This window comes from Diabrotica virgifera, chromosome 9 (genome assembly GCF_917563875.1).
Source record: "Diabrotica virgifera virgifera chromosome 9, PGI_DIABVI_V3a".
Classification (NCBI taxonomy): domain Eukaryota; kingdom Metazoa; phylum Arthropoda; class Insecta; order Coleoptera; family Chrysomelidae; genus Diabrotica; species Diabrotica virgifera.
The window spans coordinates 137,774,933-137,802,439 of record NC_065451.1 but is presented as its reverse complement, the minus strand read 5'-3'; the positions used below and the strand labels follow the sequence as shown (position 1 = coordinate 137,802,439).

At 34.7% G+C, this 27,507-nt stretch overlaps 1 protein-coding gene across 1 annotated transcript; it reads left to right on the top strand.

Moving 5' to 3' along the window:
• The first annotated feature begins 7,416 nt into the window (after positions 1-7,416).
• Positions 7,417-9,567, top strand: LOC126892222 (uncharacterized). The gene is made up of 2 exons (XM_050661725.1): positions 7,417-7,583; positions 7,813-9,567. Exons 1-2 carry the CDS (start codon positions 7,489-7,491, stop codon positions 8,207-8,209), a joined length of 492 nt encoding a protein of 163 aa, XP_050517682.1. The 5' UTR covers positions 7,417-7,488; the 3' UTR covers positions 8,210-9,567.
• Positions 9,568-27,507: the final 17,940 nt, after the last annotated feature.

Here is a 27,507-nt window from a genome sequence, read left to right as displayed (position 1 = left end):
TAGTCGATGTGTTCGTAACACAAGGCAACATGTATCACAAGATGATGCATGTATATCAAAACGATACGACCAAGTTTCGGACAATCGTAGCGCGAATACAATATTAAGGCCGAAATGTCTGCGGAACTAATTGCCCAACTCGATAAGGTTATAAGGAAAGTAAATCCATACGCTGGTCTATATGGTACCATGAAAGAGGTCTATAAAAAAATCACGAACAAATGCAGCGCGAAACAACGCGACAGTGCCCGAAAGTTCGTTGGTTTGGTTCGATGATTCTGGAATCGATAGGCGCGTCTACAATAGATCAACAGCCAGTGAGGAAATAGGAGCTATATCCGTATCGGGGGATGGGGAAATCCCTGCAAATATCGAATTACAGCTCTATCTCCGACTGGAAGTTGCCGATCAAATCGATAGCAGCTTATTAACAATTTCACATTTGTCACCGTTGGCCGATCCGTTAAGCTATGTGCTATTGTATCCCACTGGAGGTCGTGGTTGGTGCAAGAACATATCATTAACACGCTAAAACGCGTCACATTAAGAGCTTTTTATGCGTAAAGGTTTATGGTTCGCGAAACATTCAATCCACTTTTACAAAGTGCAAAATTAACACAACAATATATTGTTAATTGCTATACGAAAATAGAGAGCAACAATATGTATTATTTACGAATAAACCAAAAGAAGCTAATGGTGACAAAATATTCCTGATTACAAGAATATCTAGCCCAATACGAATCAATCTGTAATGTCCGAGTCGGGCACCCAATTATTCTACCCTCCACTTACTACGGAGAGATAAGCGATTTATGGTGGAGTACTATCAAGATTGTATGGCCATTGTTAGTCGTTTTGGGAAACCGACGTATTTTGTAACGATGACGTGCAATCCTAAATGCTCCGAAATAGAAAAGGTCATGAGACCGAATCGGTACGCTCAAGATAGGCCAGACATCACGGTTCGTGTATTTCACCTAAAATTAAAAGAGCTAATTCACGACATTGTCGTCATACAAGTTTTAGGCGAAGTGAGCACTTTCATATATGTTGTGGAGTTTCAAAAAAGAGACATACACATATATTGGTAACAATCAGAGAAGAAGATCGGCCTGTAGAAGCAAATGACATAGACAGCATCATATGTGCTGAAATTCCTGATCCGAACACCGAACCGGAATTGAATGATTTGGTGCTTAAACATATGATACATCGATTATGTGGTTTTAGAGATCCAACAAGCTCATGTATGCGAAACGATGATAATACGTGCAGCAAAAAATATCCAAAAAAAATTCGCGAAACAACCATACCGAATGTCGGTCGCTACGCGCAGTATCGGCGAAGAAACAACGGAAGAAGTGGAATGGTAAAAGGAGGCCAACGGATACACGAAGATATGACGAATCAGACCGTCGTACCCTACAATCCTTGGCTGTTGAAAAAATACAAGTGTCACCTGAATGTGGAACTTGTAAACACTACGAGTGCATTCAAGTACATATTCAAGTATATTTCAAAGGGCTCTGACTCTGCCGTAATGAATGTCGTACAAAGTACGAGAAATACAACGGAGACAGCAAATACGACCGATGCGGAACATACAAACAAAAAATATGACGAAATTACCGAGCATATAGAAAGTAGGTATCTGTCGTCTTGCGAAGCAGCATGGCGAATATTGCCTATTCCTTAGAGGAAGAGAGATCTGTTTTCTTTCGAGAAGGCGATGAACAAGCGGCAATTGAATATGGCAAAGGAAAATTTTCAAAACTCGAAGCCTACTTTCATCTAAACCGGGAAGATGAACATGCGAACAACATTAAGTATCCAGACATACACATGTATTATTGGTGGAATGCCTCTGCACACAAATGGGTACGAAGAGTTTACGATAAATGTATTATTATCTCGAGAATGTACACCGTTTCGCCCAAAGAAGTGGAACGCATGTACTTGCAAATCCTAGTGCTTCATGTGGCCGGCGCCACGTCCTTCATTACCTTAAAAACAGTAGACGGTGTACTATGTGGTACTTTCCAAGAATGGCTACTTATGGCTGTCTCCGTCCAAAGAAGAGGAAACTAGCGGCGTGTTAGCAAACGAATACATACATAGTATTTGAAAAGAAAGTAATAACTTAAACACTAAAAATCAAGTGAGCTTGGGCGCATTAAGCTGTAACTGCGATTCCCTGGCGGATGAGATACTCATCGATATTCACTTCATCTTCGGAAGATATATCTACCTTAGTTGTTCTTACAATTCATTAAAGACTACCTAAATCTCTCTCAAATACACCAAAAAAAATTTTTTTTTTAAATACCGATCGATGGAAAAGAGTATGTCTGCAAAACTGAAAAGAGGAGAATCAATAGCACGATAAGACGACAATGGGATAGTGATAAATAAATGACCCGGCACTCGAGATGTTAAAATTTTATCAACAAAACATTCACCGAATATGACTCAACTAGAAGAGAGAAACAATCATCCAAATAGTAGTATGCAAAGTAAGAGTCATAAAAAATAGACGAAAGAAAAGCCGGAGATGTAACGTACAAAGGAAACCAGGAATTAATGTGTCTGACGAACTAGCTTATGCTTCTACATTACGCAAGGACGTTTAGTGGCATCGAAAGCTTACCTTTGAATACATGCTTGGATACATTTCATTGAAAATGTATTTCTAATTTATAAGGTTGTTAAAAGTCCTACAGCCTCTAAAACTCAAACAAACCTTCAGGAAAATGTGATTATTTAGGGAACTGGTACAAACCTTTTAAATATAACGGAGATACTGTAACGTTATAATCTATGCTATTTTATTTCCAAATAATTATTTTATTAGATCTTATTTAATAATATATTTAACTACTAACAATTATTACTATTAATTTTATTTAACCTTGCCTTTCCGCTAATTATCGATTATTTCTTGAAGACTAGCAAGGTCTTTTGGTTTACAATTTCTTGGTGTCTCATATACTTTATGTATTCTATTTTTTTTAAACAAATATAAACGATTGAACAACCTCCTTTCGGGAGGACTCCCGAACCTGAATCTCGGCCTGATAGTCATTTTCTTCTGAGTCTGCTACCTCACAAATCTCAGAGAAGACTTGAAGTTAGAAGTTCCAGGGCAAATGATAAGTCTGCTTCATCAGTACAACTGACGTCGTGTTTTTCATATTACAATATGAACCAAAAATTTCAATACAGGTATCTTCACGGCGTCCATCCACAAGCAATACCGATTATCCATCCATATCAACAACCAATATTAATCAATTCCAGATGGTGCGTACACCCATCTATTAGCAGCAGTAAGCGACAAACTTATAAAGAACTTCAACAACTTTAACCAGTAATATTAAATTGTATTCAAATCAGAAGTGGATTTACATCCGGGGCCTTCAGATTTGATGATGAAAGTATATGCTTATTTTAAATATACAATATGTCCCTGTAAGTTGGAACCATATGGAAAACTTTTTTATTATGAATTTTACGAATAAAAGTTATTCTTCATAAGAAGAGCTCTGCATTGTCTGAAACCTGCGATTCAACCATCAGATATCAAATTTTATGAATATTATACGAGGTACGTCAAAAAATATGAATTTCACTCAAGAGTAATGTAGCTTTGTTTTTCACAATATTGAAAATTGTTATTATGAAAGTTGTTTGGAATTAAGAGCTATATTCTAATATGCAATTTCATCCTTCTAATTAAGAAAAAAAATGAATTTTATTTTTAATTATGGATAACCTACATTATTTTCAGTTATTTCAATTATGATAACTCTTAGGTAAGGTTAGGTTAGGTCTAAGAGTTAGGTAAGGTTTCATAACAATACAAGTCTGGTAAACGATCTTCATGCCTATCCAAAGATGTTTTACAAAAACAAAAGAATATTGTACAGTTTGGACACTATAACGTTCCATTAATTTTGAGAGAAGTAGTAGGTTGAGTGTGTGGTAGTATTTTTTTTCTTGTATTAGATTTTAATTTTGCAAATCTGTTTTGGTCAGTAAAAACTTTTCTCAATTTATAGTTTTTGGTAATCAGATAACAATTGACGTGATTTGTCCTATTTGTTATTCAACGTGAGTATATTTTAAGGTCATATAATTAAAAATTTATCAATAATCATGTAACTACTTGTTATTAAAACGTGATTATATTTTGGGGTCAAATAGTTCAAACTTATCAATAACACTGGTCAACAAAAAAAATTGAAAAAAAATGAACAGACACTCTGATGGGTGTTCTTTACTAATTTTGGGTCGCTGAACTCGAATATGACCTGCGTTTTTTTCCATCACCCTCCATTTTTCCGCTCCCCCCTATTCTTGCCAAAATAGTGGTGAAATAGGTAAATTTCGTTTAATTTGCTCATTTCGCCGCGATAAATGCCAACTTATAGATTAAAATTACAGTAAAATAATGATTAAGATTATGCCCAACGATAAACATAATTGGGGATCCGAGGGGGCGAAAAAGGGGAAAAAAGGGGTATTTTTCTGAAAAAAACGTAAAAAATCAGCATTTTTCAGTATTTTTTTTGGAAAAAAGCGACATTACAGGCCTTTTGCCATTTTTTACACCTTCCCAATACCCCCCTTGAACCGCCTTGCATCATCATATCTCTCTTTTTCACCCTCCCCCCCTTAAAGCCCCCTCGTTCTTCAACAAGAAAAAAAAAACATAAATATGGATGTACAAAAAAAAAGAAGTTACCTATTTATTTGAAACAAACTCTTATGTGATTTTGATTGTATCTGAGAATTATGACAAAAATATGATTAGACAAAGTGGAGGGGGAGAAAAAGTATTGAAATTAATCATAAGGCTAAGCAATCAAAAAGTCTGAAAAAAAACATACCTGCATCTACTTGGAAATTTTTCTCCTTTTGTAAGCGTCCTCCGGTGTTTCTCGAATTTGAGTCCAACAGTAGTCCGCCAACATACTAGGGTTCCATTTTCCAGCGTATCTCTTCTCCATTTGGGCAATCTGCTGATGAAATCTTTCACCATGCTCGTCCGAAACGGCTCCACAATTTTCCGGGAAAAAACTCAGGTGGGAGTGGAGAAAATGGACTTTCAATGACATATTGCAACCTAAAGCCTTGTAAGATTTAAGTAGCTCATCAATTCGTTGTTGATAGTCATCTGACCTTTTGTTTCCAAGAAAATTGCGACAAACAAAAACAAAAGATTCCCAGGCTCTTTTCTCTTTTCTTGACAAACTGTTGGAGAAAGCATCGTCATCAGATAACTGTTTAATCTGGGGTCCCACAAATACGCCTTCTTTGATTTTGGCATCACTTATATGCGGAAATTTTTGCTTCAGGTATAAGAATCCTTTACCATCCCTATTTAGAGCCTTAACGAATTGTTTAAAAAGGCCCAGCTTAATGCGAAGTGGAGGTATAATGATTTTTTTTTGTCTACTAAGGCACCAAAGCGATGTTTTTACAACCGGGAATATCATTCACGCGCAAGGGCCAGTCTTTTCGCACATAATGTTGATCTTTAGCAAGGCTGTCCCATTCACAAAGAAAGCAACAAAATTTAGTGTATCCAGCTTGCAATCCAGTTAATATTGCCACTACTTTGAGGTCAGCACAAACATTCCATTGATGATGATCGTAACTAATTTTTTCCAAAATTTTTCTTAGATTGTCATATGTTTCCTTCATACTGGTTGCATAGGCAACAGGGACCGATGGTAGATCATTTCCATTATTAAGTAAAACCGCTTTTAAACTAGTTTTTGAGGAATCAATGAAAAGTATCCAGTTTTCAGATACGTATGGTATTTTTAGCTCAGTCATTAGTCCTGCAATGTTGTTACAGCTAATTAAATCTTCATCATCATCATCTCGCGAGAAAAAAGAAATGAAGGCGGAATTTCTTTTTCTGAAAAACGTAATATTGACATCTTTCTGCAGGAGATTTTTCTGCTGAAGTCGTGAACCAAGAAGCTCAGCTTATATTTTAGGCAGGTCTAAATCGCTAACTAAGTCGTTCAATTCCTCCTGAGTAAAAAGTTGTGGTTCGTTCGAACCGTTAGGCGTGTAGTCTCCATCTTGGCTCCCATGTGAGGTCTCCTCTTCCAGTGGTGACGCATTCTGTTCAGTTGCTGATTCTTCATCATCTAGGGTGTAGTTTACGGGTGGTATGGGAACAGGCAGCATATTACTATGTTCCACGGGTCTAATTGCCGAAGGGATATTCGGATAAGTGATGGTACGTTTCGATTTTCGCGAAAATCCAGATATTTTCGTCATACAAAAATAACAGTCCTCGGCATGAGAAGTGGGCTCACGCCAGACCATTGGTACAGCGAAGGACATCGGACGTGATTTCCCACGTAACCACGAACTTAAATTAGTGTAACAACTATTGCAACATAATTTTGGGGCCCATGGCTTGTCTTGATCCCCGACTTTGCAACCGAAATAATGCTCATAAGCTTTTCGAACCATCTTATTTAAAGGTCTCCTTTGATTCTTAAAAGTTACTTCTCCACAAATATAACAGAAAGAATTCACATCATTCTTACAAAAACGCGGCATTGTAACTCCAAAAACTTTACAAAGAAATGTACTTGAAGCACAGAAAAAAACACGTGTGCTAAACGCAAACACCTCACTTTTAAAAACTTCGAGACAATCTGTCTCGAACAACACGCTCACTGCAACTGACAGGTGCTTGTTTGCGAATTCAAGTAGTGTAAAAGAGAGAAGGGGGGGTGAAAAAGAGAGATAGGAAGGTGCAAAGGGGTAGTGGGAAGGTGTAAAAAATGGCAAAAGGCCTGTAATGTCGCTTTTTTTCCAAAAAAAATACTGAAAAATGCTGATTTTTTACGTTTTTTTCAGAAAAATACCCCTTTCTTCCCCTTTTTTCGCCCCCTCGGATCCCCAATTATGTTTATCGTTGGGCATAATCTTAATCATTATTTTACTGTAATTTTAATCTATAAGTTGGCATTTATCGCGGCGAAATGAGCAAATTAAACGAAATTTACCTATTTCACCACTATTTTGGCAAGAATAGGGGGAAGCGGAAAAATGGAGGGTGATGGAAAAAAACGGAGGTCATATTCGAGTTCAGCGACCCAAAATTAGTCAAGAACACCCATCAGAGTGTCTGTTCATTTTTCCATGTTGACCAGTGTAATCATACAAACACGTTATTTTAACGTGATTGATATTTTTATCAGGTCAAAAAGGACAACGCAAATGAGTTGTTATTCAAACTTACGGCATTTTTATCGATTAGAAAGGTTACCTTGGTGTAAATAAGTTGGTTTCGATGTGATTGCATGATTCTTTTAAAAATATAAATTCATCAATATCTTACAAAGTCATATTAATGTTAAATATTTTTTATCTCGTTTTCTCGCTATAAATACAGACATCTGTTGAAGGCTAATCAAATTGTTAGCAGCAATTACATCGAAAACAACTTAAATCATGTCAGTCATTCCATCACAATTAGTAATCCTAACAGGGGATCCCGTCAATTCTCCAATTCATACGGCTTTGATAATCATGAGAGAGCTGTTTGTGTAAGTATAATTTTATTATTTATAATTTTTTTCTGCTTATTTATTTCACCATATCTTTAATTATTTTATATTATTGTTTATTACATTGTCTTCGTTATTTGTTTATGTCTATGTAAAAAATTTATATTTATTTCATTGCTTAATACTTATTTTATTGACTCTTACTAATGTTTGGTTCCTGTATTCTATTTATTACATTTTTATTAAAATTTACATTCATTATTTTTAGATTTGGTGTCAAAGATATCTCATTGAAGAAAGACAGGATTTTTGTCATGCTGTCATACACACCAAATTCAAAACATCTGAAAAGAAAAATTGTAAATCTTCCAATCCGCTACATGCGTACAAAAATTCAATCAGAGGAAGAATTCCAAAAAGTGGAAGAAGCGGTAAAAAGATACCGCTTCAACCTACTTGACGAAGAATACGAGGACTTCGAAAAACAGCAACAAATCCAGACAACTTCAGGTATAAAGAGAACGCTCTACATCCAGGGAACAGACCAATTAGCAGGTAAAAAATCCAAACCGAGTACAAGTACAAGCAGTACTCCTGTGGTGGAGTTGAACGATCATGACTATGAGGACATAGAGCATTTTCTAACTCAGAGGACACCACAATGAACATATAACTATTATATATTTCATTTCAGATCCTCTGATGTATGGTCCTCTGAGGAGTAGAGAGAAGGGAGAGATAGAACTTTAATTATATAAAATAAACCTATTAAATATAATGTAAGTTAATTAAAAATAAAATTAAAAAATAAATTAATTATACAGGGTGTCCCGAAAAGAATGGTCATAAATTATACCACACATTCTGCGGTCAAAAATAGTTCGATTGAACCTAACTTACCTTAGTACAAATATGCTCATTAAAAAAGTTACAGCCCTTTGAAGTTACAAAATGAAAATCGATTTTTTTCAATATATCGAAAACTATTAGAGATTTTTTATTGAAAATTGACATGTATCATTCTTATGGCAGTAACATCTTAAAACAAAATTATAGTTAAGTTTGTCCACCCCATAAAAATTTTATGGGGGTTTTGTTCCCTTAAACCCCCCATACTTTTGTATACGTTCCAATTAATTCATTATTGTGGTATCATTAGTTAAACACAACATTTTTAAAACTTTTTTGACTCTCAGTATTTTTTCAATAAGCCAGTTTTTATCGAGATGCGGCTTCTTTTTTAATATATTTACATAAAAATTTTATGGGGGTTTTGTTCTTTTAAACTCCCCAAATGTTTGTGTACGTTCCAATTACACTATTATTGTGGTACCATTAGTTAAACACAGTGTTTTTAAAACTTTTTTGCCTCTTAGTCTTTTTTTGACAAATCACCTTTTATCGAGATATGGCTTCTTTTTCAAAATATACCTAAAAATGTAAATTATAAATACATTTTCAGGTTATTAACAGGTCTCTATAATCGTACTTAACCATATACAAATATGTGGTGGATTCGACAAATATTCAAAATAGGTCGATAAACACTGGCTTATCAAAAAAGTACAAAGGGGCAAAAAAGTTTTAAAAACATTTTGTTTAACTAATGGTGTCACAATAATAATTTAATTGGAACGTACACAAAAGTTTGGGGGGATTTAAAGGAACAAAACCCCCTTAAAATTTTTATGGGGTGCAAAAATTTCACTTTAATTTTTTTTTAAGATGTTGCTGCCATAATAATTCCACCTGTCCATTTTCAATGAAAAATCTCGAAGGGTTTTCGACATATGAAAAAAAATCGATTTTCATTTTGTAACTTCAAAGGGCTGTAACTTTTTTTGTGTGCACTATTGTATATAGGTAAGTGAGGTTCAATCAACATATTTTTGACCCCAGAATCTGTGGTATAATTTATGACCATTCTTTTCGGGACACCCTGTATAAAATAAACCTATTAAATATAATGTAAGTTAATGTTGAATATATTAGGTTAATTGTAATAAAATACTTTTTAATGTTATTAATTTCTTTTTTATTTCGTAGTTATAATTTTTCTATTCAATCATAAGATAGCACGACCTCTATGTGTAAAATGAGAAAATAAAATATTCTCTTGGTAGCCCGGCGAATAGCAAATTCAAGCTTTATAACAATAAAGCTATGAAAGGCGATGTAACGGAATCCTTTTTCCGACAATACATCTTGCAAACACCGTTTGGGCTAACCAATTCGTCTCTTACTGGAGAATACAGTAAAACGAAATGGATAATTTCATTTTAGTTGGATTCTTACTCTAGCATACTCTGGTGGGTTTCTTCTATAAATCCACCAAGAAATAATTGCATTTTACTTGGCTTCGAACACTCACCTAGTATCCATTTCATCTTACTGTATTCTCCAGTAAGAGACGAATTGGTTAGCCCAAACGGTGTTTGCATGATGTATTGTCGGAAAAAGGATTCCGTTACATCGCCTTTCATAGCTTTGTTATAAAGCTTGAATTTGCTATTCGCCGGGCTACTAAGAGAATATCTGATTTTCTCATTACACACATAGAGGTCGTGCTAAGCATACTCTGGTAGGTTTCTTCTATAAATCCACCAAGAAATAATTGAATTTTACTTGGCTTCGAACACTCACCTACTGTCCCCTGATGACGAGTTGACATGACTCGAAACTAGTCGGGCTCCGGTGAGGTTCGAATCCAACTAAAATGCAATTATCCATTTCATTTTACTGTATTCTCCAGTAAGAGACGAATTGGTTAGCCCAAACGGTGTTTGCATGATGTATTGTCGGAAAAAGGATTCTGTTACATCGCCTGTCATAGCTGTATTGTTACAAAGCTTGAATTTGCTATTCGCCGGGCTATCAAGAGAATATTTGATTTTCTCATTTCACACATAGAGGTCGTGCTAAGCGTACTCTGGTGGGTTTCTTCTATAAATCCACCAAGAAATAATTGCATTTTACTTGGCTTCGAACACTCACCTAGTGTCCCCTGATGACGAGTTGACATGACTCGAAACTAGTCGGGCTCCGGTGAGGTGCGAATCCAACTAAAATGCAATTATCCATTTCATTTTACTGTATTCTCCAGTAAGAGACGAATTGGTTAGCCCAAACGGTGTTTGCATGATGTATTTTGTAGCAGATGGATTTCTCGCTACAATGTTTTGCTAATATCATTCATTAATTTTTTATCCTACACTATGCTTCTGATACATGAACTTATTTCAGCTAATTTTGTTCAGATGAATAGATACTACTTTAATATATGGAGTAAGCTTGTAATTGACGTTTAGTTATTGGTTTGTATTTTTTAGAAAAAAAGGACTATATGAAAAAGAAAATTCGATGCAAATTTTGCGAACAAGATTTTGACACAAAGAACTTTACTAGACATGTAGAAAGGAAACATGCATGTGAAGACGAGGTAAAACATCCTGAATTTGCCTAAAAATAGCAGGGAAAGACGAACTGCATTTTGTTTACTAAGAAATCAAACGAACTTTGATCTTTTCATCAATGGAGTTACAAGACCAAATAGAAAAGTAGATAACAACAATGACATAATCTATTACCCGTGTGCCCACTGCAAATGTTTATTTGCTAAAAAATACCTAAAGCGTCATTCAGTCTCTTGCATTATAAAGAGAAACCAAGACAAAAACTAATAAATGCAACCATATTTCGAATTCGCAAACGGTTATGGCGTGCGCAATGGACGCAACTAATGTCTCCCGACTTAATGTCAAAGATCAGGTAAGCTACAAAATATAAATACCATCCCTAAACTTGTTATGGTTTTTGCTCGCAATATACCACAAAAGTAACGAAATTGCTTTTATCACCGTTCATTAAAAAAATAACGTTTTACATTTGCATTTTTATAAATATCTCTATTTTTCATAATTCTTGCACTTATGACAGTAACTTTTTTTAGTATAATGAAAGGTGATGAGATAGCTTTTGAAGCAAAAAAAAGATATTCTTATTATACATTTTGGAAAATCCTATTAAAAAAACATAAAAAGGAAAACATTGCCTACTCTTGTAGTAATAGGATGAGAGAATTGTCACGACTATTAATTGCTTACCGGAAATTAGCCAATAACTCCCAGCTATCTCTTAAAGATATATTGCTACCAAAAAATTTTGATATGACCATATCTGCAGTAAGAGATATATCAGGCTATGATCCTATTAAAAAAGCTTTTACATCACCGAGTTTAGCAATGTATTTAGACACATCACTCAAACAAGTTTGCCAAGAATTAATGCATCTGATTTTACAAGAGTGTAATGGTTTTAAATGTGAATCATCAAATGATGCTACCATTTGGTTAAGTAATATAATAAACCTTAAGGACTTATTTAAAGTAGATGGAATATTCAGCTGTCATCTTTAGCAAATAAAGATTTGCAAGAAAAAAAATGGAATAAACCTCTATTATTACCGTTGGTGAGTGACATAAAAAAATTAGAGATGAAGCTTTCAAAATTTCTTATGAATGTGAACAGAAGTTTATTAAAAAACGAAGCAAGTTTTCAATCCTAATAGCAAATTAATAATATTTAAAAATATTAAAAATTACTAAAAGATTTTTAAATTGAAAACTTATTGGTACATATTCATGGTAACACCTCCAAGACTTCTATAATTTGCAAGTCATATGGATGCTGCAGTGAAGACGAGAGGGAAGGAATTCTACACTTTGCAATTCACATCCCCCGTCTGCAGCCGGCAAAGCTCCAACTGAAAGATGCACCTGGTTACTCTACGGAGTAATACGAAATAAAATAAAAATGTTTACCATTTTTATTCGGTTGCAATGCGAAGGCAAACCAATCTTACTTTTTAATTAGAATACGGAGTGCAGTCCAGTTTCTTTAACCGCGATTTTCTGCTCATATTGGAGCTTCATCAGAAGAAACGTAGGCACTGTTCTCCATTCCCCAATCAAACTGCATCGAGAGGTTTTCCCACCCATTGCAACCAAAGTGATGATAATAGGTGGCTAGCGCCATAAGAAACGTAGGAAAACCTCTCGATGCAGTTTGATTGGGGTATGGAGAACAGTGCCTACGTTTCTTCTGATGAAGCTCCAATAAGAGCAGAAAATCGCGGTTAAAGAAACTGGACTGCACTCCGTATTCTAATTAAAAAGTAAGATTGGTTTGCCTTCGCATTGCAACCGAATAAAAATGGTAAACATTTTTATTTTATTTCGTATTACTCCGTAGAGTAACCAGGTGCATCTTTCAGTTGGAGCTTTGCCGGCTGCAGACAGGGGATGTGAATTGCAAAGTGTAGAATTCCTTCCCTCTCGTCTTCACTGCAGCATCCATATGACTTGCAAATTATAGAAGTCTTGGAGGTGTTACCATGAATATGTACCAATAAGTTTTCAATTTAAAAATCTTTTAGTAATTTTTAATATTTTTAAATATTATTAATTTGCTATTAGGATTGAAAACTTGCTTCGTTTTTCAATTGCCAGATGGCGCTAGCCACCTATTATCATCACTTTGGTTGCAATGGGTGGGAAAACCTCTCGATGCAGTTTGATTGGGGTATGGAGAACAGTGCCTACGTTTCTTCTGATGAAGCTCCAATAAGAGCAGAAAATCGCGGTTAAAGAAACTGGACTGCACTCCGTATTCTAATTAAAAAGTAAGATTGGTTTGCCTTCGCATTGCAACCGAATAAAAATGGTAAACATTTTTATTTTATAGAAGTTTATTAATAATGAAGACGATCAAAATACTTATAAAATATTGGCACAATGATCACTAGCATTACACAAGTCTGCGACATAAAAATTGTTTAAAATTGAATAAGTGATTTTTATAGTATTTTCAAAGCTTATTTCGGGAAAAATAGTGAAAAAATTCCATCACGTACAGTTATTCCACAAACTGCTTATCTATTTTTAGATTTTTTTCGATATTTTTATACATAGTTCCGTACTCTAGTGAGTTTGAATTTTTGTTTTTTGGATCTTTATGAACTGTTTATTAAGCCCATAGTACTTTTAATAAGTATAAAAAAAATACTTTAAGGTATTTTCAGTTACTTAGCTGTTTTTTTACTATACAAGTTGTATGTAAAATAAAGAGTTGATTAGGAGAAACCAGCATTATTTTCATGTCGGTACTTGTCCATTGCCTCCCCTCCCTCGCCATCCACTTACTGACTCACTGAGCATCTTTCATGTCAGTGCCTGTCTGCCACAGTGCCCATCCCCCTCCCCATCACCAAGCAGTGAGCTTCTGCTACCTGTTCTTCAGTCCACAGTATCTCTTCACTCTGTGCTGTTCACGTGCTGTGGTTACTAGTGATTTGAAGTAGTGATTGTGAGAGTAGTATTAAATGATATCTCGTGACACACGGATAGTTGGCAATAAAGTGTGAATCAAATAACTTTCAGTGATTTTTTATTGAACTACAAAGAACATAATTCAAGGCATCAGCCTAAACAGATTGTTTTCTTGTGGTGTGAAGTTGTTTTATGAAAAATGGCTACCAGAGGATGTATCAACTCACCAGATTGCTTCTGCTACATTTGTGGTAACTATACAGTTAAAAAGCAACAAAGAAACATTTCCGATTTTGTTGAAAAGGTATATAGTTGGGTGATCAAGACAAGTCTTGGACCCCACGCAAAGTTTGTTCAGTGTGTGTTGAAGAACTGAGACAATGGTTTCAAGGTAAAAAGCAGTCATTTCGTTTTGGAATACCAATGGTTTGGAATGAGCCCAAAAACCATAGTTATGACTGCTATTTTTGTTCTTGCAATGTTCAAGGTTTCAATTTGAAAAACAAAAAGGATATTTCTTACAATAACATCAAATCAGCCATTCGCCCTGTTCCTCATGGACCTGAAGTACCAATACCCTCTCCTCCAGTTTCTTTGGATGGTATTTTAGATGACCACGAGCCATTGGCTCAGCTAGGTGAAAGTGAAGAAGACAGTGATGGCTACGATCCTGGCACAACCAATCCCGTTCCATTCTCACAATTTGAACTGAATGATTTAATTAGAGACCTAGGTCTTCCTAAAGACTCGGCAGAACTTTTAGGGTCTAGATTAAAAGATAAAAATATGTTGGCTCCGGGTACGTCCTTTTCTTGGTATCGTTCCAGGGAAAAGAAGTTTGTATCTTTTTTCTCTCAAGAAGGTGACTTGGTGTTTTGCAGTGATGTTCCTGGACTTATGGCACGTTTCAAAATAGAATACGCTCCTGATGAGTGGAGACTTTTTATAGATTCTTCAAAAAGAAGCCTTAAAGCAGTGCTTCTACACAATGGCAATAAGTATGCTTCTATGCCAGTTGGACATTCTGTTCACTTGAAAGAATGTTATGAAAACCTCGAACTGGTTTTAAACAAACTCTGCTATTCAGACCATAAATGGACACTATGTGGTGATTTGAAAGTGATCTCAATGCTGCTTGGTCAACAAAGTGTTATACAAAGTTCCCTTGCTTTCTCTGTGAATGGGACAGTAGAGACAGAAAGCAACACTACATTAAAAAAGTTTGGCCCCTTGAGAAAAACCTTACAGGTGGGGGTTAAAAATGTTGAGAGGAAAAGCTTTGTGGATCCTAAAAAGGTATTACTACCACCACTCCACATTAAGTTGGGGTTAATGAAACAATTTGTAAAGGCGTTGCCAAAAGAAGGGAAGTGTTTCAAGTATCTTTGTGGACATTTTCCTGGTTTATCCGAGGCAAAACTAAAGGAAGGAGTCTTTGTCGGACCAGACATTAGAAAACTGATGGGAGATCCCAATTTTATGGACAAAATGGAAACAAACGAAAAAGCAGCATGGGCATCTTTTAAACTAGTTGTTACCGGTTTCCTAACTTTAAGAAGCTGGGATGTAACATGAGCATTAAAGTTCATTTCCTCCATTCACATCTAGACTACTTCCCTGCAAACCTTGGTGATGTAAGTGAAGAGCAGGGTGAAAGATTCCACCAAGATATCAAGGAAATGGAAAGAAGGTATCAAGGAAGATGGAACGTCAACATGATAGCGGACTACTGCTGGATGCTAAAACCTGATGACCCTCAACGAGTACACAGCCGGAAAAGCAATAAAAGAAGCTTCGACGGAAAGCAAAAGCGTTACTATAAGGACTTATGAGCTTAAAGAGAAATGTAAGTGTACTAGATATGTAGTTTATAACATGTATTATACATGAAATAAAATCCTTTAACTTAAGAAAAAATTTGAAAAATTGCTAAAATTTTGTTATTATACCAAAAAGTAATTCCTTTTTTGTGAGAAAACCTTACGTGATAGAAAAAAATGGATTGCATTTTTGCAATCAGCGCTGAAAAATACATAAAAATCAGTTATCAAATTCCAAACAATTTTAAAAAATATTTTTTTTGTAAACCTGTGTTATTAATTCTTTTTAACCGACGAAGAATAGGCGATGTGCAGTTCCTCAAAGTCAAAGACTATAATGATGACCGTAAAACAAATTTTGCCGACTTCGAAAATGCTTTAACAGAAGTTGAAAAGTTATTAACCAACAAACATAAACGTGTCGTAAATAGTGGAAAAGGTTCAAGAGCAGTCGTTATTCTAGTACCAGAGGAATTACAAAAATTAATTGGAACATTGCTGAAACACCGGGAGAAATATCTTGCGGCTGATAATGAATGTTTTTAGCTTACCAGGAAGTTCCATAAAATGGGGAAAAGGTGACGTTGCATTTAGAAGACTTACACAAATGATTAAGCTAGAACACCCAGACGCTATACCCAGCAATAAATTAAGAAAACATATTTCCACGGTGATGCAAATATTTAGTATGTCCAGAGATGAAATAAAACAATTTTCTGACTTCATGGGACATACAGAAAAAACGCACCATGAATTTTATGAGTCAGTACCAAAGATTGTTTCTTGCCTTTTCCAAATGAAATTTCTCTTTGTTACCAAGAATACAACATATTGCATTTATTTTAGAGTTCCGGTGGATATTTATCAAACAGCAAAAGTGTCCAAAATATTGTTAATGATGGAGAAAGGATCGTTGCCATTAGAATATAAAGGAAAATCGCTATCCGAAATAAATTTTGATTTTAATGAAGAATGTGTGTTGGAAAAGGAAATAAAAGGTAAGACCATTTTGTCATAAAATAATATATAAAAACTAATTTTAGAAATTTTAGATACCGGCGTTTTGAATACGACCCCAACCATAAAGACATCACAGACACTGTCAATTGCCACAGGTAATCTGAAAAACGTACAAAACGCGTTGACAGGTAACATACATACAAATATGTATGGCTTCCTGTAAGGCTAGAAATTTGTATAGTGATAATTCATAGCACACCAAAGCTAAAAACCATGACCTGGCAGGCATCAGCCCTGCACGTGTATCTACCAGTTGAATAGTTTAGGGGATAAAATAAACATTCTCCTGTAAAGTTTAAATTTAAATATGTGTTTTAGCGTTGATTGATGTATTGGAGGGGGATGGCCCGTTTCGGCGCCCGCCGATTCGGCGCCCGCTGATTCGGCGCCCGCCGATTCGGCGCCGGCTGATTCGGCGACAGATACTTTGGCAAAGTGAGAGAGAAAAAAAATAGTTGTTAATGTATGATAGTCTGAAATTTTGCTGGAAGCGAACCTCCAAGCAAGTTAAAGAAATATATTCAGACAGACCAACGAATTGAAAGTCTAGTGTTAGACTACGAAAATAGAAACCTAAATGATTTTTTGAGGGGTATCGCCTATAATTTTGAAATGCGGCAAAATTAGGTAGTTTTTAAAACTTGTACATATTGTATATAGATATTTTTTTGAATAGAGTCTCAATAAACTTGAAAATTTGTTTTTTTTTAAACCTTAAATCTATAAAGAAATCCATAAAGTTGGAAAAAATAACATTTAATATATTTTTTTAGTGTGGTATAGATATAAATCAAGAGCCTCTTAAATTTCTAAAAAAGTAACGTAGGTATAATCTGGCGCCAAAACAGCCGACGCCGAATCGGCCGGCGCCGAACCGGCCGAAGCCGAATCGGCGACGCCGAACCGGCCGCGCCGAATAGTACTAGACCCGTATTGGAGGGTTTTAGTAAGTAGATATGACCAATAGTTAAGAAAACGTCCAGAACTATGAGGTTTTCTATGCCAGTCAATTCTCAGGGAGTTGTTATGGGTTCTAATGAACCGAATATCAAGAAAGGGGACTGGGCATAGATCATCCTCATGTTCAATTGTGAACTTTAGTAGAGAGTCATAAGTATTGAATACCTGTAAATTTTCTGTGGATCCATTAGTAGGAATAACGAGGATTAGGTCATCCACATACTTTTTTACAAAAGTAATATAGAAGGAGAATTCTGGGATCACCATATCCAGTAAATGATCCATCACATAACAGGCCAAAATGGGAGAGATAGTACCTCCCATAGGAGTTCCTTGTGTTTGTCTAAACACAGTATTGTTGAATGTGAAATAGGTGTTGTTAAACAGAAAGGAGATGAGTTTTTTGAAATATTCCAAGCTGATATTGCAATGAGAACTCATGAAATTCCAATTGTTTTCGACAGCTATTAAAGCTGCATCTAGATGTACATTAGTGAACAATGAGACTACATCCAGACTGATAATAACATAACCTTCAGGTAACTGATAGTTAAAGTTGTTAAAGACATCAAATGGACTTTTTACGTAATATTCATTAGAGACATGTGCATTGGTCAAAATCTCAGTCAAAAAAGATGCTAATAAATTAGTAGGAGCACCAATACATGCAACAATGGAACGCACTGACAGCTGTGGTTCATGAATCTTAGGCAGAGCGTAAAATTTGGGTATGTCACAGAATGCCAATGCAATGAACAAAAGGAGTGACATAAATCAATTAAGCACTATTTACTCCTACCTATTATATTTGGATAACCATTATCATTCCAATGATGTCTCAACAACTGGTTCATTGTAAAGTTTCCAGCTTTCAGTATATTGAAAAGTATTTTGTTTACAATATTGGTTTTTCAACTTCAAATAAATTTTCTGGTAAATTTTAATGTATATTCTTACAGTAGTAGTACCACATAAGAAAAAGAAAATGACATTTACTTCTAACCTCACATTTCACAGTTGCCGGCACACGTGGCATGTAAAACTGTTTTTAATTGTCTTTTTCTTATGTGTTAGTGTGGAAAATAATTTGACAATTTGGTCTTTTACACCATGTATTTTTTAATATTTGACTTAATCAATAAGTGGTGCGTAAAATTGTCACCTGTGAGTAGAACATCCACGGAAAATAAATCTCATTAACGTAAGTTTTAAAACCTTTACACCTTGTATTATATGTTTTCGGGGATGCTGTACTAACAGTAGCACTATATTTCAGTTATTCCTTATGATGAAAATAAACATTTTCGAAAGCTTGAAACTTAGTTAAAAGAGTACACTTATTTCACCGCTGCTAATCCCAATAAACCTCAAAGCTCCGTTTTCTAACGTTGTCAGCAACGACTTCCTTTTCCTTTTCTTTTTAAGGAATGGGATTCTATCAGAACATCGCAAATCTCTATGGTGACCTCGCTGTACGGGCACTCAAGGATTGAGCAAAGACTAAACAAAAATTGGCAAGAGAATACAACAAGAGGTGTTTTCTATTACGTTGTAGATCATCTAACATTTCACCTACACATATCATACATTCCACTTCATCCATCGCAAAATTGTTACAAAGACAGGACATCCAGTCGAACAAGGATACTTTACAATTTACCAGGTTAGAAAACAGAATTTTGAATTTAGAAATTTCTAATTGCATTAAAGTCATTCATAATTTAGAGTTTAACTTATCAAAACTCAAGAGACATCATTGACTTCTGAATTCATTTTTAACAACTTTTCTAGTAAACGAGTTTTATATAATAGAACTTTTCATAAGACCAAATTAGTAAATACTAACAAATATAATAGGTTATTTAATCAAGAGCTGAACTTGAAACTAAAGACAAATACGGGTTGGATTAAGAACCTTTCCAATGTAACTTTACCCGATGATATTTCTAGATTTTTGTCTTTGGGTCCCAAGTTCAGTATAGAACCTATTGTAGGGAAAGATATCCCTCTCAAGGATATGTTGGCTGACGTTGAAACAATTATGCATTCTGTCACTGATGCACAGCAGAGGGACGTACTCGTAGCTAAATCTAGTTACATCATAACTGACTATTTACATAAAAACAACAATAAAAATAGCTTCAATTTCTTCAGAGCTATGTTACATAAAACTCGTAAGTTTCTTAGTGAAAACACTAACATTATTGTCATGTCTTCTGACAAATGTAATATAACTGTAGTTCTGGAGAAACAAAAATATTTAGATTTATGTCTCGAATTGCTAAATTCTGATAATACATATGAGAGATTGAACAGAGATCCAACTAATACTGTTCAAATTAAATGTAACAACCTCATCAGGGAATTATGCAGTTCAGGACAAATAGATGATGATACAAAGAAAAAATGAACCGGGTACAAGGGGGTCATACCCAAATTTTACGATCTACTTAAGATTCATAAACCACAGCTGTCAGTGCGTCCCATTGTTGCATGTATTGGTGCTCCTACTAATTTATTAGCATCTTTTTTGACTGAGATTTTGACCAATGCACATGTCTCTAATGAATATTACGTAAAAAGTCCATTTGATGTCTTTAACAACTTTAACAACTATCAGTTACCTGAAGGCTATGTTATTATCAGTCTGGATGTAGTCTCATTGCTCACTAATGTACATCTAGATGCAGCTTTAATAGCTGTTGAAAACAATTGGAATTTCATGAGTTCTCATTGCAATATCAGCTTGGAATATTTCAAAAAACTCATCTCCTTTCTGTTTAACAACACCTATTTCACATTCAACAATACTGTGTTTAGACAAACACAAGGAACTCCTATGGGAGGTACTATCTCTCCCATTTTGGCCTGTTATGTGATGGATCATTTACTGGATATGGTGATCCCAGAATTGTCCTTCTATATTCCTTTTGTAAAAAAGTATGTGGATGACCTAATCCTCGTTATTCCTAGTAATGGATCCACAGAATTTTACAGGTATTCAATAGTTATGATCCTCTACTACAGTTCACAATTGAAACATACATATATCCACACATTCAAATCAACATTTTGGCTTTGAGTGCCTGATAAGATAACGTCAGAAACTCCACGTCTAGAGGGTACAACTGTTGGAAAGTCAAGTTACTGTAGTAGCCAAAATCACATTAAAAGACCGATACTGATCCGTTATGGATCACTTTGATCAGAAGAGGTTTTTCCTATGTTTCAACCTGATGAAGAAATAGAGAATACCTTAAAACACGTTGATATAGCAAATAAAACTACCTATTCAAATGCAGAAAACACATTATCAAGTACTTTTTTTGGAGAGATCAATCGATACCACAATCAACATTTGTAACGACGAATAACTTGCTGTGTCTGTATGTTGTATCTGTCTTACCGATTTTTCAGATAATTCATTTGATGATTCTATGTTTCCACCTGATGAAGAAATAGAAAATAGGTTAGGGTTACAACACGTTGATATAGCAAATAAAACTACATCTTCAAATGCAGAAAACACATTATGAAGTACTATTTTGGAGGTGAATCGATACCACAATCAACATTTGTAACGACGAAGAACTTGCTGTGTCTGCACAGCAAGATTTTAACTACAACACAAAAGTAGCTTTAAATGATGGCAACCTAATATGTAAATGCAGAATTAAGCTAGTAAATATTCCTCAGTCACTGTTCTTACCGTAGGAACCTATGTCTACTGCAAATGAACTTGTAATGTGCGTCCACTAGTCCAAGTGGCACAACTGAAAATGTACGTTTATAATTAAAAAAATGTAATCCACTATTTGCAGGCGCTACATTTTCTTCTTTGCGTAGGTATGAATTAATTTAAACAACATGTTTAAATTAATTCATACCTACGCAAAGAACAGTGCCTCTTCTCTGACTCCCATCAAATCGAAGAGTACAACCATAATATACCAAAATTCTAGATTGTGAGCGGATCGTGACCTGAGCGTCTAATGTAAATAGTGTACAAAAATTCTTGATCGTGAGCGGAGCTTGAGCGGACCGTGACCTGAGCGCCTAATATGAATCAGCCTTAAGAGTTCATTTTAAAGCTTGCGCTGGAATGAAAAAGTGCCAAAAACCGTTACGCTATACTAACTGAAAAAAAAGTGCTGTAAGATTACATTCTGAAGCCAATAAAATGGTAAGGGAAAAACTTGTTCCACCTTTAAGAGATGACGACATCGTACGTTTAATAAAGTAGGATTAAGCCTGGATCCCGCTTACCAAAAAAAGTTTGCTCATTAGGGAGGATTATTTTACGTAAATAATTATACAATTTCACTTCCGGTTTAACCAGAAATGTATTTAATTTTTAAAATTTGAATAGGTCACCCTGTATGTTAAGATGCCATTTACCAGTATTTTGATTCTGGTTTTAGCGATATACATATAACACTAGGATATTCTTGTTAACGAGGAAGTAAAACAATTTTTGTAAAAAATATCAGAGTAAAAAACAGTTTATACATAACACACAACTTATTAGGGGGGGGGGTAGTGTTTGAAATATTTAATTTTTTTTATTATTTCAAATGAAAGTGCATACTTTCAAGAATACTCTCTGAAAATTTCAAAATAATCGGAGTAAAATTACCAGAGATACAGCGTGTTGAATATCCCTACCTTCGACTCGCTTTGCCGCGACTTCGCGCCAGCACGCTTGAGCGTAGTGAGAAACGTTAAACAACTGTTCGCCTTCCCTTTTGTAAATTATTCCGCGATTCAAAAAACATATTGCAATGTGCATCACTTTACGATTTGGCAGACAAATAAGAAGATGAAGATGCAGTTGTCAAAACTTTAAACGCATTTTTCTCAAAACTGATTTTTCAAATGCGGTGGACATTGTAAATGAAAAACTACTCGGCCGATCCACCTGATATTTTGCACAGATTTTGCCTTTAGACATTTAATGAGGTAACAACGTCGAGATATTTTTCTTTTTTTGGTTATTTTTTGTTCAACAATAATAAATATGTTGATTTTCACAAAAGTGAAAATACTGAGTGATACCAAAAATTCAAAAATCATTAAAAATGAAAAAACTCGACGTTGTGACCTTGTGAAACTCATAAGCTAATTAAATCTTTTTGAATTTTTTGTTTCGTGTGGTCTAATGACGAATTCTGATGTCCACCGCAAAATCCATTTTTTTATGAGCTGCCTGTCAAAATTTGTCACCAATGGCTTACTTTTCATTATTTTGTATTGAATTTTTTTCTAAATATTCTTTGAATTGTACTTAACATGTTTATTTAATTTAAATATAAAATAATTGTACCATAGCTTCGAAAAAAATTCACAAAATTATGCTTGATATGTTGATTTCAAATCATACCCTCCCCTTAAATGTAAACAAAATGTCTACAATGTGGCGATTTAATTTCTTTCAGACAGATAAACAACATAAATCTGACAAACGATAATCCGGATGTGAGTCAAAAAGGAAAGAAACGAAGATATGGGACAGAAATCGAATTGTTAGGAAGAACAACGATTGCTAAGACGAGCAGGAGGAGGAATTCGAAGGATAATTATTCTACATCAAGCAACGACTCGCACCAGACAAAAAGTGTAAAAAAACGCCGAACATTTCATTTCGATGGATGTGACAGGCGATGCGGCGAGTCTTCAAATACGTATCGACAGGAGCTGCTAGAGTTACAACAATGATCCCTGTTTTGCGCATGCGTGTTCTCTACTCCAATGTTGCCGTGTTTACGAGTTTCGAGATAGTTTTAACTTGAAGCTTGTCACGCATGGGTAATATAAATGGTTCCGTGTATGCAGGTAACTGTTACCGACTGTACTGACAGTTGATAAACTATTTTGACTATTTTGTTTAATAATTTTACTTGGTGACTATGGCGATAATTTGTAAATATTGCCAAAAAGTATTTACTTTGCAAAGCAATTTGAACAGACATATAAGAACAATACATTGTGACACAGAAAAAAACATTATTGCTTGTGAATATAGTGCTCATGTAAACAAATGTTCCGAAGGATGCAATATATCATTTATAAATATTATGCAATTGAGAGGACATTTAACTCAAGTTCACAATACTTCTTTTTCTGAAGAAATTTTACATTTCAATAATGTAGAGGGTAAATTTATAAATTAATTATAAAGTTACTTTGGTTTGCTAATGCTTTTCTTTCAGAATTTCAAATGTGGTTAAAAGAAATATGCATAACAAACAATCAAGAATATTATAAACGCTCCACAAATAAAATAAATACGGAAATTAATGTAACATATTATAACTGCATCAGAAGTGGTAAGTTATTCTGGCTACGTATAACGTATATGGTTTAGGTATTTTGTATTTAAATATATTTTTCTAGGTGTTAGTCAAGTAAAATTGTCGTCTAATAACCGCAAAAGAAAATTAAAAAGGCAAGGATCTTGCAAACAAGGAATTACTTGCACAAGTACCATCCTACTGAGACGACATGTTAAAACAGGTCAATGTGATGTCAAATATGTACCAGAACATTATGGACATGTAACCGAACTGAAGCATTTAAGGATTGCACAATCGGATGAATTAGAGATTGCTGAAAAATTAGCCATGGCAGTTCCTGCATCAAAGGAAACATATTTTCAAATAACCCATTTTTAGTACAGTCGAACCCGCTTATTAGAGTACTGGTTATGAGGGAAAATGACAATTTCATTACTTTAATGAGTTATCCAAATAAACCTTTTAAGCTTACTAAGGTGTTTAGTATTTAAATCTTCATATTAATATCTAATCGAATTACAGTCCCAAAAAGGAAAAAAATCAAAACTCAGCATTCATTATCTACTTCAATCCAAATCTGGTACTTAGAAATGTGTTTTTGTTTCTGATTAAGGAAGTAATCAAGCGGCTTGTTAACAATTTGAGTTAACCAAGTGCCCAAAATATCTTAAAAAGATCTTGGATTAGAAAATTATAAACAAAAGTGCAGGATCGCAGATAGAAAAACTCTTGTTTTCATATCGAAATATCAATATTGTTCCTCAAAAGAAAAACCTGTAGATAGTAAAGGTACTAATGAGAAAAATGAGCTGATATCTAATTCCACTAAAGCTAAAGATAAATGAAACAGAAGGTCTACTCAGGACAATAAATGTATATTGTAAAAATAAAAACGAAATGAATAGCAAACAAGAGTATAAAAGAATTATGAGTTAATGTAAAAACCTGAAATCCCTATTCTAGTTGAACTTTAGAAATAAATGTAACAATAAACTTACTTAAAACTTACAGGTATGTTGTGAGTAGTCCCCGACACAAACTTAGATACAAGAATAAACGGAAAAAAGTTCGTCTTCAGATCACAAAGGGTGGAGGCTGAGGTCAAATTTTGAAATATGCTTGAAGTTTCTTGAGCCTGGTGTAGCACAAAGTATTGTTATCTTGAGAACAAAACTCGGAGAAACAAAGTGTTGCTTCTATCAGTGAAAAACTATATTTTACACAAAGTATGGCGTAAAATTTGGAGAGAAACAATGTATTGCTTCTTATGAATGAAAAACTTTTACACAAAATATTGTGTAAAACTTCGAAAAACAACGTATTTATCAGTGCAAAAACTATAAAAATAACTGACTATTTTGTACAGGTATTGGTATTTACTCTTTACTCCTACCTACTATTTACTATCACCTGTCACCTATCACTCAAGTTGACACCTGACATTCCAGAGCAGGGTAAAATTTATTAGTTTATTCGCACTTTGTCACTTATTGCTAACCTTAAAATCCACCTACAAGTATACTAATGTCGAATTGACGTATTAGAAAATAGAACTTGACGTAATATTTTAAATTATTAAACATAGCTAACATTTTGAATTTCCCGGCAATGCCAATGTGTAAACAACACGACAACGCTGTAAATATTTTGACTCATGCGCAAAACAGGGATCATTGTTGTAACTCTAGCCGCTCCTCGCATGATACTATAAATAACAAGATAATATATTGCACATCCGGAAGTCGTGACGTAACTGGAGACCGGCAAGTTCGTAATGGTTCGTAATGTCCGATTACTTTGAATTGTTCGCGGTTGTATTTTATATTTTATCTTTGACAGTTATTTTGACTGGAATCTCGACACTAAATTCTTTTCGAATACATTGAAATTTAATGTTATTTTGCTAATTAAATAATTTCATCACATTACGCATACAAATCCCATTTAACTTTAACAAGAATTTAAATTCAACTTCCGGTCTCCAGTTACATCATCAATGCGCGAGCTCGGACGTATTTGCGCTACGGGAAAATACTATATCTTTATTTATAGTATCATGGCTCCTCGTATCGACGACTATGTGCCACTAGCGTCGAAAGAAATACGAGGAAACAAAGCACAAGATAGCGACAGCTTCCCTATACGATCGAAGGGCAAGCAATGTACAGCAATGGCTGCTACAGCGCTGCTATTTAGGAAAATTCACAGCGAAAATAATTGGAATGGTCAAATAATCGACAAGATATTAAATATCGGTGACGAGTTTTATAGAAAATCAATGCGAATTAGAACCCTGCTGATGCAAGAAATAAACTCTAATGCCCACAGAGTCAGCACCAAACATGACGGTTTTAAATCGTCGGTACGTGCTAAATACATATGAAGGAGATCATGTTAACGGGTCCATACGAACAATCGACATAGAGATAATTAACTTGCATCAAGGAATAGCTAAGTTCTTCGACGAATATGACTCTGGCATATTCGTCTGCAATATGCTATCCACGGCGATAACAAAACATAATGAAATGTGCTACTTGCTCGACTGACACTGTAGATACGAATATGGTCGAGCATGGCCCAACGGTCAAGCATGTATGCTAGAGTTCGTTTCTATGGACTTCCTAGCAGAGCATATAATGGACGTATATATATATATATATATATATATATATATATATATATATATATATATATATATATATATGTATCGGTTTTAGAACGTCTTTCGACGTTGTCCGATGCCTAACTTCCACCTTTGGTTGCCCTTTCTTTCCATGTCTTTTTGGGTCTTCCTCGTTTCTAATGCACGTACGTTGGCAAAACGAAACGGAAGCGAACGTAAATAACTACTATCGGAATGTATTTATAATTGCTCCCATAACAATAATTGTACTGCAAGAAAACATAGCAGAGGACAAAGCAGTATCACCAACGGCGTTGCTGATACCTCCGCCTACAGAAGTTTAAGTTTAATTTTATATAAGCATTTTAAGGAAAATCCTAGTGAACATAGGAAGCTTGTTCTCTATAGCGATAATTGCGCTGGACAAAACAAAAACTGGACCATTGTATGTTTGTGGCAGCAACTAGTTAAAGAAGGCGTCTTTGATACAATAGAACATAGATTTCTAGTAGTGGGACAGCCGCATCTTCCTTCTGATCGTGACTTCGCACTTAGTGAAAAGCATAAACGTCGTTATTTAAATCAAGTTTATACGCCTGCTGATTGGTATCAAGCAGTTTTAAAATCAAAAAGAAAAAATCCTTTTAACTTCATTATTCTGCAGCGGCAAGATATTTTGTCGTTTAAGGACTTAGGATCCAAAATATTACAAAAAAATCTCAAACCGAAAATAAAGAAAAACTTAATTTCAGCAAAATCTGCACATTTAAATTTGTTCAAGAGACTCCGATTGTTATGTTTTATAAACATCTTTGGAACGAATTATTTAAATCTATCAATATTGGCAGGAGAGGCGTAAGAACTACAGTAAACCTAAGTGTACAAGATTTAAAAATCAAATATGATGCACCCATTCCA

What these genes read in the sequence shown, in the direction of transcription:
- LOC126892222 (XM_050661725.1), top strand. Translation starts at nt 7,489, where the DNA reads ATGTCAGTCATTCCATCACAATTAGTAATCCTAACAGGGGATCCCGTC. An exon ending in ATCATGAGAGAGCTGTTTGT is followed by an intron (nt 7,584 to 7,812) that starts GTAAGTATAATT and finishes CATTATTTTTAG; the next exon opens with ATTTGGTGTCAAAGATATCT.